Below are 19,374 nucleotides of genomic sequence, written 5' to 3'. Positions count from 1 at the left end.
TCGACTACGAGGTGCCTTGCCTATTAAGTGGAAATTTTGTTGTCTTGTCCTGTCTAACAGAGGGGAGACATTTATCCGGATTATCTTTTGAGCACTCATTGCATGGGCATGCCATGAAACTAACTTGAAGTATTGATATGCCTATCGTCTGATTGTGGGGAATGATAACATGATATGATTATATACATTGTGTTGCCTGTGTTTCACAATGTTATTATTGTTGTTATGAAGATACTATGTTGCGCTACTATAAACTATTATTGAGAAGTTGACATTTGCACGCCTTGTTTGTATGTTTGTGTTTGGGCAAAGGGCAATCCGCCAGACCATGGACGATCTCTGGATGGGAATTTGCCATTCGGGGCGAATCTGCTTTAAGTTCATAGATCGTGATGATCCTGTTGTCTGATAGATAGACCACGCCACCAAACGAACGCCGTATATCGAATGTGTGGTCGAGGACGTGCGTGATGTTCGTGGGTACTTGCTGGACAGTACGCTACGCCGAAGGACTGTGAGCACTAACCTTCCACCCTTCTTTGGAGCCGGAGAAGCTGCATCTCCTGCCGCGGAGACTCACCATCGAGGACGGTCCTTCTGAAGCGTCTTCCTAGCTTCACTGCACCTCAGATGGTAGCAACTACTGTACCAGTTCCTGATCCCATTGTGCATAAGAGAGAGCCCTTATCACCACCACTTTCACCGTACTGCACTCCTACTTCACCCCTTTGATATCGCATCGAGCATCCGGTGCACATTGAGGAGCACATCGTGAGGGTAGCAGTCCCAGAAGTGGAGGTATAACGCCCCAATTTCTCAATCAGGTATCACATTAGTAACCATTCAAAAACTAGTGCCAATTTCAAAATTGTTAAAACTTGAGTTCAAAATTCACTTGCTTTCACAAGTATAACTGTCGCCTTGCTTAATGAAACAAGTTAAATTACTCATTAAAAAAATCCATAAATAAAATACCCAATATATATATTAAATAAAATGTCAAATTCAAAAATAATATTTTAACAACCATGTGCTTCAACAAAACCAAGAGAAAACTTGAATCCAAAAGAGTAGATAACGAGATAATAGAACTATGGTTTCTCCGTAGCCTTTGCATCAAAGAAGAATTCATATCTCTCCATCTTCGCCGCCTCAAGCTTCTCATAGATCATACACTCGATCACCGAGTAGTCCTCCATTGTCTAAAAACTGGCGATAAGCGCCCAAGTAGTGAACAGAAATGGTTAACTCAAATAAATCAAGATAAACAAAATAGTCATATCAAGATAATAACCACGTTATCCACAATCATTAATCAACATCAATTGAAAAATCAAACAGGATCAAGGTTCATCCCCTTAATCGATCAAGATGCAAATCTATATGAAACTACCAAAACCAACCGATCAATATCACCTCGCAAGGTGAGACAATCACATGTGACAACCAACCGTCACATTGCCACTTCATCAGAACGTCAACTATCATTCTGACATCAACTCATACAAATTCTCAATGTTATGCAACAAATTTCAAGAGACGCATTACTCTGAACTCTATCATCATCATGACTTTCAAGTGCATGTTGCCAAATTGCAGAGACTTCTGCATCCTCAATTTTGTGAACGAGGGTTTCTCGAATAATAGGACATTTTTTAAGAATAGTCCATTGTAACATGTGTCGTCTTCCCCTGATATGGAAAACACTGTTACATCACTTTTGCTCTCCTTGTCTTCTTTAGCTACTTTACACAGTGAGACTATCATGCAAATGTTTAAAGTAATATAAAGCTTTACCCCAACTTGGATGTCATTTATAATCTCTTTCCAGAATTTGTCTGAAATAGTTCAGATACATTGAGTTTGTTAGTCATCAACAACCCATGCAACCCATTTCATCTAGCTAGTGTTACATTTAACCAAAACTATGAAAGATGTCATGCCTTAGAGTGAAATAATGTTATTTCTTAACATATTTTTTCCTAAACCCCCCATTTTATATTTTATATTTTATATTTATATAGACTAAGAAGTTTATAAACTGCCTACTATAGTAGCTAGTTAGAACTTGCCTCAATGGCAATGTAACGCCCCGATTTTCAGGGGTTACGGTAACAACCTGATAAAATAAAATGCAATGTTTTCCAAAAGGATTTATAAAGCGAGTAATTTTTTTCTTTTGAAATGTTTTCAAAACATGTAATGCCTACACCCAACAGTAAATAAAATCTACATCAAGCCTTGAACAAGGCAAGTTCCCAAATGTATGAACGAAAGAACACAACTACAAATCTAACGAATGAAATCAGATCCAACAAGGAATCTGTTATGCCACGATACCCTAATCCGACCTACTCCCTACGATCTCCACACCGGGGAACCGCAAGAAAGCAATGCATCGGAACCTACCCGGATCTCAAATGCAAATTCCTAAAAATTATTAGGCAAGCTTAAACCAATAACGGTAAGCTTTCTAACCCAAGGCTCTAACCTTAAACCCGACTCTACTCTTCATGTCTTCCACTAATCTTCAAGTCTTCAGCTCCGACTCGTACAAAGGTCAAGTTTCATCGACAGTCCTCCATCGCCTAATAGCGTTAAGCGCCCAAACAACAAATAGCAAATAGAAAGGGTTAACTCCATGCAATTACCACGTATAAAAGGGAAAAGCATGCTATTAAAGTTTAAGTGCATAACATGACACATAAGCTAACAACTTAATTTCATATAGATGACAACATATATCCAACAACATAAAATCAAATCAGATATCAACAACATAGATTTAATCAGATATCAGCAACATAATGATAGATTGAAATCAGTTATCAACAACCTCAACAATATAGCATCAAATCAGATATCAACCAAAACCATATAGTGCCCTGTAGTACGACTAGGTGTTACTACCAAGACATATCAAATCAAAAGTGTCTCGCAAGACGGGACAGTCACCTGGTACGAAACCCATTGACCTGTCACTTAATATGCCACGAAGGCCACTCAATACGCCACGAAGGCCACACAGTACGCCACGAAGGCCACACAGTACAACCCAACAACGCATATGTACAAATATCGACACAGCATATAGCTACTTAGCACATGCTTAGGAGGTGATCCATCCCAACATCAACCACGACAACAATCAAAACATCCACACGAAAGCAGTAATGACAGAAACCAGTAAACGGCCGAAGCCTCTCAGAAAACGGAGACACACGTCTCAATAAGTTCACTCGGCCGAAGCCTTTAGAAAACATTTGGCACAAGCCTCAAAAACAGTCAACATAAGCAAGCATGCAACATTGCAAGATCATAATCCAATGCCAATCAATATAAACATCTTCATCTCAAACGCAGGCAGTGCGATAAAAGCAGGCAAGACTCAAAGACACGCTAAAACTGAGTTACCCTTACCTTCGTGAGTAGAAGTTGTGCATGGAAGTTGTGAACCTAGAACAAGGAAACACAATCATCAACACAAGCCTCACTAGAAACAACACTATCTAATAACACTAATCGAAATCGTAAAGAAAGTTTTTAAAGCTTCAGAGTTCCTATTTAAGCACAAATTGACAACGGAGACTTCGTTCGCTAAAACGAGCATAACTCGAGCTACAGAACTCGGAATGACACGAAACCGGAGCCAAAATTTCGACAATTGAAAGAGCTACGCAATGACTCAGGTCATAGAGACCCAAAAAATATTTTTGGACACGGTACCCTAACAAATAGGTTTCGGCCACTCTCAAAAATAGGGTTTCCGAACTTTTTCTTCGATCTAAATGTATTCCTAGGTATTCTTAGGCGCTATCTAGGCCAGGGAAACTCTCAGAAAAATTATCGGGTCGAAAACTGTCGTAGGGGTATTTTGGTCAATATTTTTAGCTTGGAAACTCAAAATCAGAATTTTGAAAAACAAATTAGATGGGGTTGACACCAACGACGATTATGACGACTAATCCTACTAACGCTAAGCTTAGTCGAGAGTTTTAAGCCCAAAGGACGGAACTTTAGCCAAAAATGGGTATTATGAGCAGAATTGAAGTTCGGCGGCATTTCGGCGAGATTCGGCGAAATGTAATCCACTAAACATGCTCAGGGGCACGCAGGGAATAAGTTTAGACAGAGAAATCAAGTTATTTGGACAGTTTTACAAAAAACTCAAAACTTTGAGCACATAAAGACATAGAGAAAAGCGACAGAATTTACGATCAGAGGTAAGGAATAGCATCAGTACCTCGAGGTCTACGCGTAGCAACGAACGGCACGACGATCAGGCAAGAAATGAAATTTTCCTCTCCTCCTCTCCTTCTCCCTCAAAGCCACGGCCAAATGGGTGCAGAGGATGAAGAAATTTTGCAATTTAACTATTTATAGATTGGTGAAATCGCGGCAAAACGAATATTTCCCGATTCCGATTTTTCCTGTGCAATACTCCGTGAATGTTGAGTGGGTTTCCAATGTCAAGTTTCCAGAACTTGAATCAAGGTTTTGGAATAAATGAAACGATCCAAAAAGCGGTATGAAATAATTCAACCCGAAAAACTACTTTTTGCAGCGTATGTCAAATGCAGAAACTTTCTTCTGAAGAAAGGTTCCTATCATTGAACGCAATAAGACAACGCGAATGGAAACTTCGTTTGAAGCTCCGAATAGAAAAAGTCTTCATCTACAGTTCGTTTTAAGGTTCTTGAGTTACCAGGAACTCGGTTTCGGCAAACTTCCGAGAATCGAAATCGATCGTTCGTACAGTTCAGGGTTTCTTGTCGAAACACTCGTCATGGAAAGGAATAAGAGAAGTTCTTATATTCCTCTGAATATTTTTGAATTCTGCTTCTATAGTGCTTTAAGAGCATATTAGCCTTTAACTAATGTTTTCGCCCTAAGGCGGAAGTGAATAAAACTCGTGCTATAAATTATAGCGACTATAGTACCATTCTTAGTCATTTCCTGAATTTTCTTCTTCATAATACTAATCCAAACATCAAACACAAGTCAAGTTCCCCTCACGCTTACACAGAATCCTATGCGTGAGTTGGAAATTAATTATTTATTTAATTCTAAAATTCTGGGTCTTACAGGCAACAACAAAATTCCAATACATTATTTCATTTTAGCATGTAGATAAATTGAGAATGGTATGAGAGCATGAAAGGCGTGCATGCTTTGAAAAACTACATAATTCATGTTTTGAAAAACTACAGTTCACTAACACAAATGGAATATTTGGAAAATTCGTTTAGCATAGCAAATTTTTCAAGGGTTTAAATCATAGAAAATTGCATCTAAAGTGGTGCATGCTTATCTCAGAAGTTAATAAAAAATTGCATTTAGATCCTTTTAAAGTGATGCATACTTTACAACTTCAAGTGATCACAAAATTAAATCATATTGGTTTATGATCGGAGCTTTCGACATATGATTGTTCATTATCTTTTTCTCCATTTGCTGGCTTGTGCGGCAATGTGTATATAAAGCATGTATCTTGGTACAACTTTCTTCACAAGAAATTTCACGTCTTCCTTGATATTTCCTTGTGTCAGTTTCTTATAACGACCCTGAACATTGTGTTTCTTGAATTTATAATATGTGGCTAGTATTCTTTTAAAAGCTGAACTTTACTCAAAGCATATGTCAAAATCCTCTTTGTTTCTATTTCATCAAGATAGGCGATGCCGATGACAACTTCCTTAGAGGGGTTAGTTGTTTAGATATAATGCTAGATGTTGTCCCTGTGTATTTGGCTCTCTGACTCTCATTGTTCAAACCCTTTAGGTCGTGATGACAGACCTCTCGCTGATTGTCGGTTCAATTGCTACAATGTTTTGACAAAAAAATGGAAAGAACTAAATTATATAGATAATGTATGTAATTATCTACAATGGTAAGTATGCTCGATTATTATTTATGTGTAATTATCTAGTATATCCAGTAATTATATTTTCTGGAATAGAGAGATAATTTGTCAACAAAAATGAGAAATTATCTACAATGGCTTTTGTAATAACAAATATTTATCAGAATTTCTTTAAAAAATAGTTAATTAAATAATTAAAGATATAAATTAAAAATATTAAATTTCCAAAGACTGAAATTTTGAATAAAATAAAATAAAAATAGAACAAGAAAAATATCATATAAAGTATCAAATATGAAGAGGACATAATATAAATTTTTATCATGAAAATATCATGTAAACTTTTAGCATAATAATTTGTGTGAATCAAGTAAAAACAGTAATGTCATGGGAATGGACCGGGCAAGTGAAAGTCCTGAACTTTTGCTTTCACAGTGAAATATACATGGACTCATTTGCTTTAACAATAATCACTGAAAAATAACTAATATAATCAAGCACTTTAAGTTACAGAATCATACTGGAACAACATGAAAATTGGAGCAAGACTGACTATTCTTTTCAATTCATGAATGTTGGATCTCGTTTTAAGGAAGCTAAGATGGAGCGGAAGGACAAGGGAGAAATAATGAAAATTACGGTGGCAGGGGAGAAAACATCAATTGAAGACTTAACAACTGAATTCAAAAAAGCTTTGCCGATACAAGAAGTATATGAAAACGTAAAACGAAGATTATTTGAGGCTCTTTGGGACCACCGCTAGTTATTCCAGTTCCTCGCTTTTACTGTTCAAAAAGTGTTAAGAGGTCATTTTCTCTACATATAAGGGTATCTCCGTCTAGATGTCGTCTAGACTGATGTAATTTCAACAAAATTGTCCATGATCTGAGATCTCCGACGCATCTCGTACCCATTCACTTGCCTTAGAAGTTCTCTACTGTTTTTTTATTCTAATTAAAATTTAAAAGAATATGTTGTGATATTATTGACATTTTTTAAACTTTCAGAAAAAGTAGACTTTGGATATTATTGACATTTTTAACCAATGAAGATGGCAAAAGTCCCCCTCTAAGAACATCACAGTACAACAACCATGGCACCCAACGTGCCACGCAAACTAAACCCCAAGCACCTCCAGTTGGCTTAAAAAACGACTCATAGGTATGCCTCATTAAAACCTTGCAAGGAAAAACCTAGTGCGAAAAAACCAAACAAGGAAAAAAGTACAATACCTATGAGAAGCCAATATTACAAACTCCAAATAGTGCTTCAGCCATGAAAGACTACACGGAATAATAAATGGAATGCCAAATACATCAGCACAAATTCAAGCCATAATCTGATTTTTCAACTCCATGATGGCACATATACCAGCTTCACAAACCGCCCAGAACATCAAAATTGCAGCAATCATTTCCAAGCAAACCATATTAAACGGCCCAACATAAAATATCCATGCTGCCATTAAACTCACAAAATTCATAAAATAAAATGGTTCAATCAAACATTTTTTATTTTTTAGTTCTCAAAACTTGTTTTAAAAACATTTTGCTTAACATTTTTTTTCTACTTTACATTTCAAAAACAGTTTTAAAAACAAAATTACCAAACAAGCTTTTTTCTTGATTTTTTTTTTCTGAATAATGTGAAAAAAAATTAGTAAAAAGGGTGGAAAAAAAATTAATTTGCAAACTGGGGTAGTTTTGTACATGTTGGAACTGGTGTGGATGGGGTACTCATAATTTGCAAAAATAGTTGCGAAATGATGTGAGATTCAGACACTTTTTAATTGGAAATCATGATGATATGATGGACACAGATGGAATTCGCATTTCTTGCATGTTTTTCACTTTCAGTATCGTACACATGTTTTTTAGGTGACAGATATGTGGAGTTCGTGAAAAATCTCGCGGATTGTTAAAAAACATATATATTTAATGCTTCATGGATTATAACAAAATGGATGTTGTACTAATGGTAGTTGTACATGCAAATTTTTTACAGATCTTGAGTTCAATTCAATTAAGGGGCTATAAAGGATATAAGCTCACTCATGTTTTTTTTACCAAACAATTTAAGAACTCTATAATTTGTTTTTCCAATTACCCTTTGAATATTTATATTTATTTGAGAATTGTTAAATATTCTTAAAGAGAAATCATGGAACAATAAATCTCGCACATGTTATGAAAAACCTCTTAATGGAGTTGAACCCAAGACCTTGAAAAATTTGCAAGCGTAACTACAACTAGAACAACATCCATTTTGATTTAATCAATGAAGCATTAGATCTATATTTTTACAATTCGCGACATTTTTCGCGTATTGCACAGATCTATCACCTGAAAAACATGTGTACGGTACTAAAAGTGAAAAACATACAATTCGCAAAATAAAATGCGAATTTCACCTGTGCCCATCATATCATCACGATTTCCAATAAAAAAGTGCTTGAATCTCACATCAATTCGCAACTATTTTTGCGAATTGTGAGTACCCCATCCACATAAGCTCCGTGTACAAAACTACTCTAATTTGCAAATTAAATGTTTTTCACCCCTTTTTGCTAATTAATTTTTTTTAAAAAATTATTCAGGAAAAAAATTCTTTTTTCTTTGTTTTCTTCTCAAAATTGAATTACAAAATTGTTTTTGAAACCCATAAATCAAAACTAGAACCAACAAGCCTAGTTGTTTCTCAAGTTCTAACAAAAACAATAGCTAAAAATTAGAGACATAAATGAAAAATAATTATATCAAATAATTCAATAATTTTGAAATAGTTATTAACTAAAGATATATGTTAAAATAAAATAAAAAAAATTAAATTTCCAAAATAATGAAATTTGAAAAAATTAAAGAAATATAAATGATAGTATTAAATATGAAGAGGACATATTATAAAATATTATCATATTAATATCATGTAAAATTTTAGCATAATAATTTATGTGAATAAGTAAAACCAGTAATGTCATCTGGATGGACCAGGAAAGTCATGAACTTTTGCTTTCACTAGGAAAAAGACAGAGCCTCATGGCCCCACTTGCATTAAAAGTTCTTTACTTTTTTTGTCTTGCACTTTTTATCAACTTTCTTCATGTCACTGCCTACATATACACACTCACATTAAATAAAACTCAAATAAAGCTTAATACACACTTCAAATTCACTTACTATAAAAAACATAAAGAGAATATAAAAAAATAATATATGATAAGTGATGTGATAAAAAAAAAGAATAAAAAAAATAGACACCGACAATGTAAATTTTGTAAAGAAAGACATCCAATTAAATTCCTTCAAATAAAAAAACATGTTTTTATTTTAATTAAAATAAAAAATGAAAATAACTTTATCTCCTACGTGACATACATCAATTAAATGTTATATACATTAAAATGTAAAGTGTGAATGAATGAAAATCCAACAAACCACATTGCATTATTCTCCTCTCACACCTCCACCAACCCTCCCCAAATCTAATCTACAATCTAGCTATTCCTATCTATCTGAACAGAGCAGAGGACAGAGAAACATAAAGAGGAAAAAAAGGTCAGTGTCTGTTTTCTGGAAAAGTCCAGCTTCCACCTCTAGGGTTCCTTTGCTTGAACTAAAGCAATATTTAAACATAAATTTTCTGAAAAAGGAACAGATCTTGTCCTCATTCACTTTCTTGTCATGTGGTAATTTTCTTTCCTTCTGATCTCTCCCTCCTGTGTGTTCCATCTTTCATAAATAAAAAAACTTTTTTTTTCTTTTTAAAAACTTCAAATTTCATGTTTTTCTTAGCATGGAGTGTTTGCTGGGAGCTTAGTATGCTGGGAGTTGTTATTCAAGTTACCTTCTGTGTTTTCTTTTGTGGGTTCTGATTTGTGTGAAGGTTGCAATAGAATTCCTGTTAAGTTTTATATATTGATGAAGGTTAATTGACTTTTTTCTACTGCAATACTTTTATGATGGAAATGCAGTTTTTCAGATAAGATCATAAGGAAAGTCTACTTGCTTTACCTGAAAAAATGATAATTGAGTTGTGTATAATTATTCTTATCTTTCAAATCTAAGCTCATTTTCCATTGGAAGTTCTTCACATTGATATTATCACTTGATATTGTCTCAATTATAGTTTATAATCTATCAATTATCATTCTTATTTACTCTTTAAAATGAATCATATGCTGTTGTACTTGTATGTACTATTGCTTCTGTCAATCGAGCTTGCTGTCAAGTGATTTTCATTTTGTAGTTATTTTTCCTTTATTTACCCTTAATAGCACTTGAAGACATAAACATCATGCGTCTTCGTTTTGAACCCTTTTTACTGAGCTGTCTCTTTAATCTTTACTGTTTTGTCTTGGTTGCATGTTTCCATACTGTTTGATCCAATTCCTTAAATTACTAGTTATGGTAACATGGCATCTATACATTGTTCACAGTTTGTGGCAGAATTTCCATTGCATTTTCCTTTCTTCTCATATAACTGAGTGTATATTCTTACTAAATGCTTACTCATTATTTCTCTTGGCAGCAGCTGAATTTGCAGACCTGAATTGTGCTTGCTTAGTACATTGTCTATCAACTTGTAAGTTCTACCTCAGATTCAGCTTCAAAATTTTAAGATAAGAAGGAACTGGTCTTGTAGTTTGGGAAGCTGATACTAATTGGAAATTTGTTTATTTAGATTAAGGAGCAGGCCGGAGTCGGTTAGAAGATGGGTTATTTATGTGATTTTTGTGGAGAGCAGAGGTCCTCGGTGTACTGCCGCTCGGATGTTGCGTGTTTATGCCTGTCATGCGATCGGAATGTTCATTCTGCTAACGCCCTTTCTAAGCGTCACGCGAGAACCCTTGTATGCGAGAGGTGTAATTCACAACCTGCATATGTGAGGTGTGCTGATGAGAAAGTTTCGCTTTGTCAGAACTGTGATTGGTTGTCTCATGGTGCCGCTCCGTCTTCTTCAACACACAAGAGGCAATCAATCAATTGCTACTCTGGCTGCCCTTCAGCTGCAGAACTTTCTTCAATGTGGTCATTTTTCTCGGATATTCCTTCTATTGGTGAAGCGTGTGAGAAGGAACTTGGTTTAATGAGCATAAATGAGAACACTGACAAGAGTGCTTGGGTTCCTCCAGAAAGCGAGAATGTGTCTGGTTCAGCTCAAGTGACTGATTTACCCAACAAGGACAAATCTTGGGTTGGTACATCTTCAGCACCCGAGTCAAGCTCAGAACCTCGTGTTCTGGAACAAGCACCTGGACCTGCCAATGAATGTATGCCCAAGGTATAGCTTCATTTTTTCATTTTTATCCCAAGTCTTATAAGTTATAACTGACCAAGTTTGGTGGACATTCTCTAACTACTGTACAGTGAATTAAATTGCAAGGTTGCCAAGAGTGAATTCATTTTCATAAATCTATAGGATGGTCTCTTTTTCTTTTTTCTCTGTAGAAATCACGGGGTAATAGCAAAACTATTTAGAAATTATAGTGTGTTTGGGTACCAGTTGAGTGTAACGTGAACAAACTTTCATCTCAATACATAACAAGAATTCCATTAATTTTTTTGTCTTGAAGTGCCTGCTAACGTATGTGTGCGCTGGTGTCAATGGATAACTCAACATAGTCATAATCATGCTAAGTGTGATGGGCATTCTAACAACAGAACAATGAACGAAATTGTGAGCTTGCAAGGAATTACAATAGATGGCATAATGATATGCTTGAAAAAAGACAATAGCCTTGTACCTTACGTGTATTGTTTTCTGAAATGAGTTTAACAATTTTTAGCTTTCTTAACCTCTCATGATGAATCTGCAGTTACACTGTCCCGCCAAAAAAACTTCTGAACTATGTGAAGATGATACTGTGTGTGATGATTTCAACATAGATGAAATGGATCTTTTTTTAAAAGATGAAATGGATCTTTTTTCAAAAGATGAAATGGATCTTGAACTTGAGAACTATGAGGAACTTTTTGGTATGGCTCTCTGTCATTCTGAAGAGCTTTTTGAAAATGGTGGAATTGGTAGCTTATTTGAGGCAAAGGACATATCTGCTAGTGCTGGTGATTCCAATTGTCAGGGTGCTCTCACTGCTGAGGTACTCAAATTTCTTCATCCTTTGTTTGTGATAAGTTTGGTTTTTCTCTTTCCGAAGCACTGTGTGTGTTATATTCCTTTTAACTAAGCCATGCATCTTGTTATTCATAGTTTATCAATGGGAAATTTAATGTGATTAAGTTCTACACCATACACCAATCATCTACCTGTTGATCTGTGTACACGATTTCTTGTTATCCCTCATCTGGTGATAGTGCATATCTTAACTTGTATGATAAAATAAGTAATTAGATAAATCAGTCTCAACAGGGTTTTTCCACCACTGAAATTTGTTTAAATTGCTGTATCAACTATCAAATGCTTTCATATCTGAGGAAGCACTACCATTTGTCTCATTTATTATTAATGAATGTATTATCTGAATGGTTTGAAGTGGAAGAAAGATGACCCGAAGGTATGGTCAGCTTAGTGCCAACTTTTCATTATCAGCAAAAATTGGTATAATCATATTATAAATTATATATTTCATCAAGTAGTATGGCCAAACTGCTGATGCTTTGTGTTGATTGAACGTACATGAATGTTGCAGCCAAAATAAAAAAATATCAAGTATTTTATTGTTGGGTAGAATAAATCACTATTTCAATTCCTTGAACCTGATATTTATTTGATTTGGTTGTATTTATTCATCCACTCATGTTGCAGGTGCTTGTACTTGAGTAATAGGATTCTTACCATCCAGTATTTACACGTTTGTAATGTGAAAGTCGTATTAGATAATGAACACAATTTCTTTTGTAGGATCTGAGTTAAATGGTTCTGCATTTCTGTCGTTTCATACTTTGAGTTATGATCAGATCTAAACTTATTTTTCTAGGGGTCATCAGTTGCGTTGGGAAATGCCATGAAACCAGCATGCAGCACTGCGGCATCTGCAGATTCAATGTTAAGTACTAAAACAGAACCAATTATTAGTTTTGCGGCAAGGCAATCCCAATCAAACATTTCTTTTTCTGGCGCTGCCAAGGATAGCAGTACTGCTGACTATCAAGATTGTGGTGCTTCTTCAATGCTTCCCATGGGAGAACCTCCCTGGTGTCCTCCTTTCCCTGAGAGTTCTCTGCATTCTGCTAATCGCAGCAATGCTGTCATGCGTTATAAGGAAAAGAAAAAGAACAGGAAGTAAGTTGATTGTGATTATACTATTTACATAGCCAATGCCGTTCATCCAAAATCACGGTGACCTGACAATCATCCAGTGTTGACTTTGTGCTGTTCTGAGCATGTGATTATTAATTTCACTAATTGTTTCTTTATTCATTTTACCTTATTGTTCTACAACAAGAATAGTAGGAAAGCCTTATCCTAATAGGTGGAGTTAGCCATATGGGTTAATTAATACCATTATGCTTGATAAAAACTGTGTAGGGAAAACTTTAGAGCTAGGACATCTTGAATAGTTTCTCCTGATTTTTTTGATTTTCTTCTACCCTTGTTCCTATGATCTTCTCTTTAAGTGTCTAATAGATTTTGTTCTCATATGGCCAAACCATCTTAGCTGAGATTTTGTAATCTTGTCTGCAGTAGATGCTACAACTTTCTCTGAGATGCATTTGTCCTAAATATTTTATTGTATTTCCACCCAACCACTTCAACATTCTCGCTCTGATGCACTTATTCTTTCACATTATTTTTAAATTTCATTTTGTTTCTTTTATTGCCTCTTCATGCCTAACATTCATTCATCAATCATCACCATAGATAGAACGTTGTTGATGTTATTATCTTTGTAAGCCATATTAGACCTTTCTCCTCTAGACACTTGGGGTTTTCAGTACACTGAATTAATAAGGTGGTAGTGATGAATAATAGTTTAAAAAAATATCAAAAAATAATAAAACTAGTTATGCAGTATGCTAATGGTTATATTTGTGTCTATCATTCTGTGGTTTTCGTGTTTGATACATATTAAAGATATCGGCCAGTTTTATGTTGGCAGCCGAAGGCCTAAGACAACTATCCTCCTTTACCCGGGCTTAGGACCGGCTATGCATGCATAGACGGAGTTATTCTGTGGTATTATATTAATAAATATAATGCATTCATGATCTGCTATAGTTTGTGCTATACATAATGTGATCAGCCAATTAGGGATATCCTATTGCACATATGACATGTCTTTAGCTTTGGTTGCTTTCTTTGCTGCTAAGCAATATAACTAATGGTTAACTGTTGGATATAATTTATTTCTAAAGTTCTAAACTTACTTGCTTTATAGGTGAATTAACATCTGTTCTGGTTATTATTTCAGGTTTGATAAGAGAGTAAGATATGCCACTCGCAAGGCAAGGGCTGATGTTAGAAAACGTGTGAAGGGTCGGTTTGTCAAAGCCGGAGATGTCTATGATTATGACCCTTTGAGCGAAACCAGAAGCTACTGAGGGCACTCCTTTTAACCATGTTCTGTAAAAGGAAAAGGGACTCATATGGTTGCAAAAGTAAAACAGTTTTCCTTATCTGAAAATGGATGAAATCTGGTTCATTCTTTCTCAGTGTGACAAGCTGTCTGATTTTACCACAGGAGCGTCAAGGGAAAGACACAGTACAGGCTCAGAGCGGATTGTGTCCTTTGCCGGAAAGGATACCCTGGTTATGATATCAGCTGACATTGAAAATATCAGACAAAGTGCCCCCTCAGGCAATGTGTCTTGAATTTTTTTTTGCCTTTAACTAGGCAAGTTCTGCTTGATTCTAATCGAGTGCACAATTCTTTTGTAGTCCTTTGGCCATGATCTTGTCATGGTTTTGTCATTTGCTCTCATATCTCTTCTAATCTAAGTCACATGTAGAAGTTCCCTTGATGGCATGATAAGTGGCTCATTTTGATTTTTCTGGATAAGCTAGAATGTTGTAGGCTGTAACATTTTCCCCCTCTTGCTTTGCCATGTATAGCACAGAATATGCACATATGCAGATAGGGGTGTAATTGTATGACATTTTGTGATTTAAGGGCTATGTATAGAATAGGATGTTGTTTATCCTGATCACAGGAAATGGTCTATATTGGACATGTATCATGTATCGATAAAAGTTTTGTTTGTATTTTACTTGGCCTATTTACTTCCATCTTAAGCAATTTCATAGAAAATAATGTTATATAACCTCGTGGGATCGGTAATGTTATCTCCACACCTTGAATAGTGATTTCTCTCCATTTCCACCTTTGCCACATCACACGTTGCCATTCAGCTTGCCACCGTGGCAGAGAGAGAAGAAAGCTAAAAAATGAGAAAGTGAGGGAAAATTGGGTGGGAAAACAAAATTGGAAAAAATTAGGGTTCTCTCCCCCAAAATTAAATCACCACTTATTTCCTCAACTCACCACCTCCATTTCCCCTTTCTCCTGTAAGCTGCCGCACCACCACCTCCATTTTCCCTTTCTCCTTCCAAATCCACCACCTCCATTTCCCCTCCCTTTCTTCCAGCGGCCCTTCTCCACTCCGAGCAACACGCACGTCTGCAACAGCGCCGCCGCCACGCTCCTATCGAGGTTCCAACACCCTTTGTGCAGAGGTAAGGTTACAACTTCTATAATTAGTTTGTTTTTTGCTCTGGTTTTGCATTTGTCCTGTGAAGAATTGATACTCAAGATTTCATACAAGAATGTATATGTATTACGTACACACCTGTACTTGTGATCAACAAATCATTTTCTGCGCTTGTCATGAATGAAACTTGCAACACATAGGAAGTCTTTTTGCTCTGTTTTTGCATTTGTCCTGTGAATGATACTTAGGATTTCGTGTGTTTATGCTATAATTCATTTTTAAAATGGACTTGAACTTATATAATCTTGTGCCTTAGACATATATCTATAGCCTTTATTAAGAGTAACTACCCACAAAGTCAAATGTTGCTACCCAAGTAGATGTAATAACAATAATGTGATACTTTGTTATGTGCCACTGAGATTACATGCTCTTAATCTACTTCAAAATTAAAAACATCGTTATCTTTCATAATTGATTTATATCTGAAATGGTGACCAAATGTTCACAGACATACCCATGTTTTAAGCATGAACTACCCATTCATTTACAGTCAATTCAGATTAACCTTATCCACTTAATTGTCTCAAATACCAATTTGTTAGACAACTAAATGTTAATGAGACTAAGTTTATGAATGGTCTCAAATAATTCATCTAAGTTAATAGCCTTATTTAAAAGCAACTACCCGCAAAGTCAGACATTACTACCCAAGTATATGTAATAACTATAATGTGATATTTGTTATGTGCCACTGAGATTAAAGCCTCTTAATCTACTTCAAAATAAAATACATCGTTTTCTTTCATAATTGATTTATATCTAATATGGTGACCAATTGTACACTGACATACCCATGTTTTAATCTGATCTGCCCATCCATTTACAGTCATCCAAGATTTGGACTAAAGATGCACCATCTGGTTTCGAAAAAACTTGTAAATATGATGTACTTTGTAAACCAGAAATCTAAAAACTGGTATAATTGCATCAAAATTACTCTTTTTTACACATTGAATTTGTATTCCCTTCCAATGTCTCAAGTGAGAGTTTTGACCTTAGTTTGTTGTTATCATGAAGCGTTCCAAGTCCCAAGGCAGGCATAATAGTCCGGTCACTATTATAAGTAAAAAAGATTTTAGATTCATTGAATAAATGATGTATCTAGTCATTATTATAGACTAGATACATCATTTATTGAATGAATTTAAAAAGGCTTAAATACTCTTCTGACCCCTAAAATTGTAAAGGGAATCAAACCTGATCCTTGTAAAATTTTCGCATCAAATTGGGTCCCTAAATTTTGTTTTTTAATCTAATTAGGTCCAAAGTGTGTCTGAGTCTGATGTGTCTTATTTTTTACCTAGTCAGCTTTTCCACGTGGCTTTTTTTTATTTTTCCATGTCATATAATTAATTAGTATTCCTGTTTTTTATTCCACTCATACAAACAAAAAACAAAAAATCCAACCTAATCTAAATTATCTAGTCTAATTTAAATGTGCCATCCCCACCGTCTGCAATGGCAATGACAACTTCATAGTCTTTTGGGATTTTGTCAAGCTTCATAGTCGTTTGTGGCAGATCCAAACGCCTTTCGTCTCTTCCTCCCCAGTCCCCAACATTCCTAATTTAAGGTTTCTCTAGGCTCACTCATCCAATTTCTTCTCTTATATTGATCACTGTAACCTGATTTTGTTCAATGACATATCCAACACCTTTCCGTGCCGTCTCTTCCTCCCCATCAAACCCAGATCCGCAGAGGGAAGGCTAACCACCGCCACAAGCACCAGATCTGCCTTTCTTCTTCTTTTTCCATCGAGCAGATTTGGGCTTCATCTCTTTCTGGGTTCATCTCTCGTCTTGGTGCTTGAAATTTTTGGGTTTGGTGCTTGCGATTTCTCGGTTGGTCTAATGAAGTAGGGGAACATGGTGATGATGTTGAAAGTGATTGTGAGAGTGAGAAAGAGATGGATGAACAACTCAAAAACCCCAAATTATCTCTCAATAACCCCCAAATTGAACAGGGACCAGGTTGAAAGTGGTGTGATATTGAAAGAGATGGATGAACGTGGTGTGATATTGAAAGTGATTGTGATACTGAAATTGATATTGGTTTGTTGTTGAGAAGAATCGTGAATCTGAGCTTGAGTTTGTGGAAAGGAGATAAAGTTTGGGTAATCTAAGGTTTAAATTGGGGGGCTAAGATGTTTAATTAGGGATTAATATTGATTTACAATTAATTAGAACAAGTGGCATTAATCAGTATTTAAAAAATAAAAGAAAAAGTCACGTGGAAAAGCTGATTGGGATTAAAAACAAGCCACATCAGATCCAGACACCCTTTGGACTCAATTAAATTAAAAAAAAAAACTTTAGGGACTCAATTCGATGCAAAAATTTTACAGGGATCAGGTTTGATTCCCTTTACAATTTCAGGGGCCAAAAGAGTATTTAAGCCATTTAAAAACTTGTTTTTTGTGTATGAAATTATGGTTGACATTTTGATTTCTAATGTCACTAATGTTGTGTTTTTAAAATTGTTGATGTTGGCCATTTTAGGTACTCTTAAGGAATGTATGTGGAGCCCGCTACATATTGAGAGCGTTTGACCCATTTGAGAGACACGACAACCGATAAGCGTTTGACCCATTTGATATGTCAACGAATTGAGGCAACCCCGTTCAAATGGTGCATGCACCTAGAGGAAGAAATAAGTATATTTGGTATATTGTTGAAAGAATTGATTAGTAGGTGGTCACAGGACGGTTGTGGATTTAGAGTAGGAACAAGGGTTATACATTCCACTCCTCTAGATGTATGCTTTGTGCTTGAGTTGCGCATCTCAGTTGAACCATTTGAGTGTAATGAAGAAGCAGAGTCTCACACTAGAGATTTATTTGAGGATGATCGCATCACTTTGGAGGTGATATATGAAAACCTACTACTCTGTATGAGGGAAGGGTGTGTGGATGATTTTTGTAAGGTATACATCATTCTTGCGTTTGCAGAGTTCTACTTTCCAAATACATCAAACTTTGTGAACATGAGTATGTTTAGACTATTAGATGAGTTGGACTCCCTCATTTAAGAGAAAAATGTCTACTACTGAGAAAGTAGTTAAGAGTAAGAAGGTGGCAAGGAACCGTCGCCAAAAGGAAGTCAACAATCAAGTAAATTGAATTAAACTATGTTATTCTAAATTTGCTATTATGTCATGATTCAATTGTTTAGCTCCTGCTCAACTATTTTCCACCACTGAATTTTATTACCTTGAAATGTAACATTGACAGGACTCGATTCCAGAGGTCTCAATTCACGAATGGGGCGAAAGCTCGACTGTCAGATCCTCAGTTGACATAACAAATTGTAGAGCACACATAGCAACTGATCTCGTGGTTCGTGTACACAAGAAGATTAATTTTCAATTGTAATTTATTAAGTACTGGGATTCCACCCACATAGTGCAGCATTTTAGAATTATTTCATTTGTCTTAATACTTGCATTTGCACTGAAAAATTGGAAGTTAGGTGCCATTGGTATTTTCAGTAGTCTTTGGTCCAAAACTTGGATGGATATTTTGAAACCATTGTTAAACTTTGTCTAATTAAATATAGTTGTTCCACATATTGGTATTTGAGTCAATTAAGTGGATAAAGTTAATTTGAATTGACTGTAATTGGATGAGTAGTTCTTATTTAAAACATGGGTATATGTGTGTACAAATGGTCAGCATATCAGTTATAAATTAATTATGAAAGATAATGATGTTTTTAATTTTTGAAGTAGATTAAAAGCCTTTAATCTCAGTGGCACATAACAAATATCACATTATAATTATTACATATACTTGGGTAGTAATGTCTGACTTTGCGGGTTGTTGCTTTTAAATAAGGCTATTTTATT

The 19,374-nt window shown here is 35.4% G+C and overlaps 1 protein-coding gene across 5 annotated transcripts; it reads left to right on the top strand.

Moving 5' to 3' along the window:
• Positions 1-9,276: 9,276 nt before the first annotated feature.
• LOC130734037 (zinc finger protein CONSTANS-LIKE 10-like) lies at positions 9,277-15,022 on the top strand. 5 transcript variants are annotated; one of them, XM_057586328.1, is made up of 6 exons: positions 9,277-9,417; positions 10,394-10,444; positions 10,544-11,143; positions 11,679-11,960; positions 12,798-13,102; positions 14,232-15,022. In XM_057586328.1, exons 3-6 carry the CDS (start codon positions 10,574-10,576, stop codon positions 14,359-14,361), a joined length of 1,287 nt encoding a protein of 428 aa, XP_057442311.1. In that variant the 5' UTR covers positions 9,277-9,417; positions 10,394-10,444; positions 10,544-10,573; the 3' UTR covers positions 14,362-15,022. The 5 variants fall into 5 exon arrangements, with proteins under 5 accessions (XP_057442311.1, XP_057442310.1, XP_057442309.1 ...); XM_057586327.1 differs by having other exon boundaries at positions 9,285-9,417; positions 10,391-10,444; XM_057586326.1 differs by having other exon boundaries at positions 9,292-9,548.
• The last annotated feature ends 4,352 nt before the right edge of the window (positions 15,023-19,374 follow it).

The sequence above is a fragment of the Lotus japonicus genome, chromosome 1 (assembly GCF_012489685.1).
Source record: "Lotus japonicus ecotype B-129 chromosome 1, LjGifu_v1.2".
NCBI lineage: Eukaryota > Viridiplantae > Streptophyta > Magnoliopsida > Fabales > Fabaceae > Lotus > Lotus japonicus.
The sequence above is the reverse complement of the archived record's forward strand: the minus strand, read 5'-3'. Positions and strand labels throughout refer to the sequence as shown.

Bases quoted from the DNA above. Each gene is read 5' to 3' on its own strand.
- LOC130734037 (XM_057586328.1), top strand. From the start codon at position 10,574: ATGGGTTATTTATGTGATTTTTGTGGAGAGCAGAGGTCCTCGGTGTAC. The intron at 11,961-12,797 runs GTACTCAAATTT...TTATTTTTCTAG, and splicing joins AGGGTGCTCTCACTGCTGAG to GGGTCATCAGTTGCGTTGGG. The intron at 13,103-14,231 runs GTAAGTTGATTG...TTATTATTTCAG, and splicing joins GAAAAGAAAAAGAACAGGAA to GTTTGATAAGAGAGTAAGAT.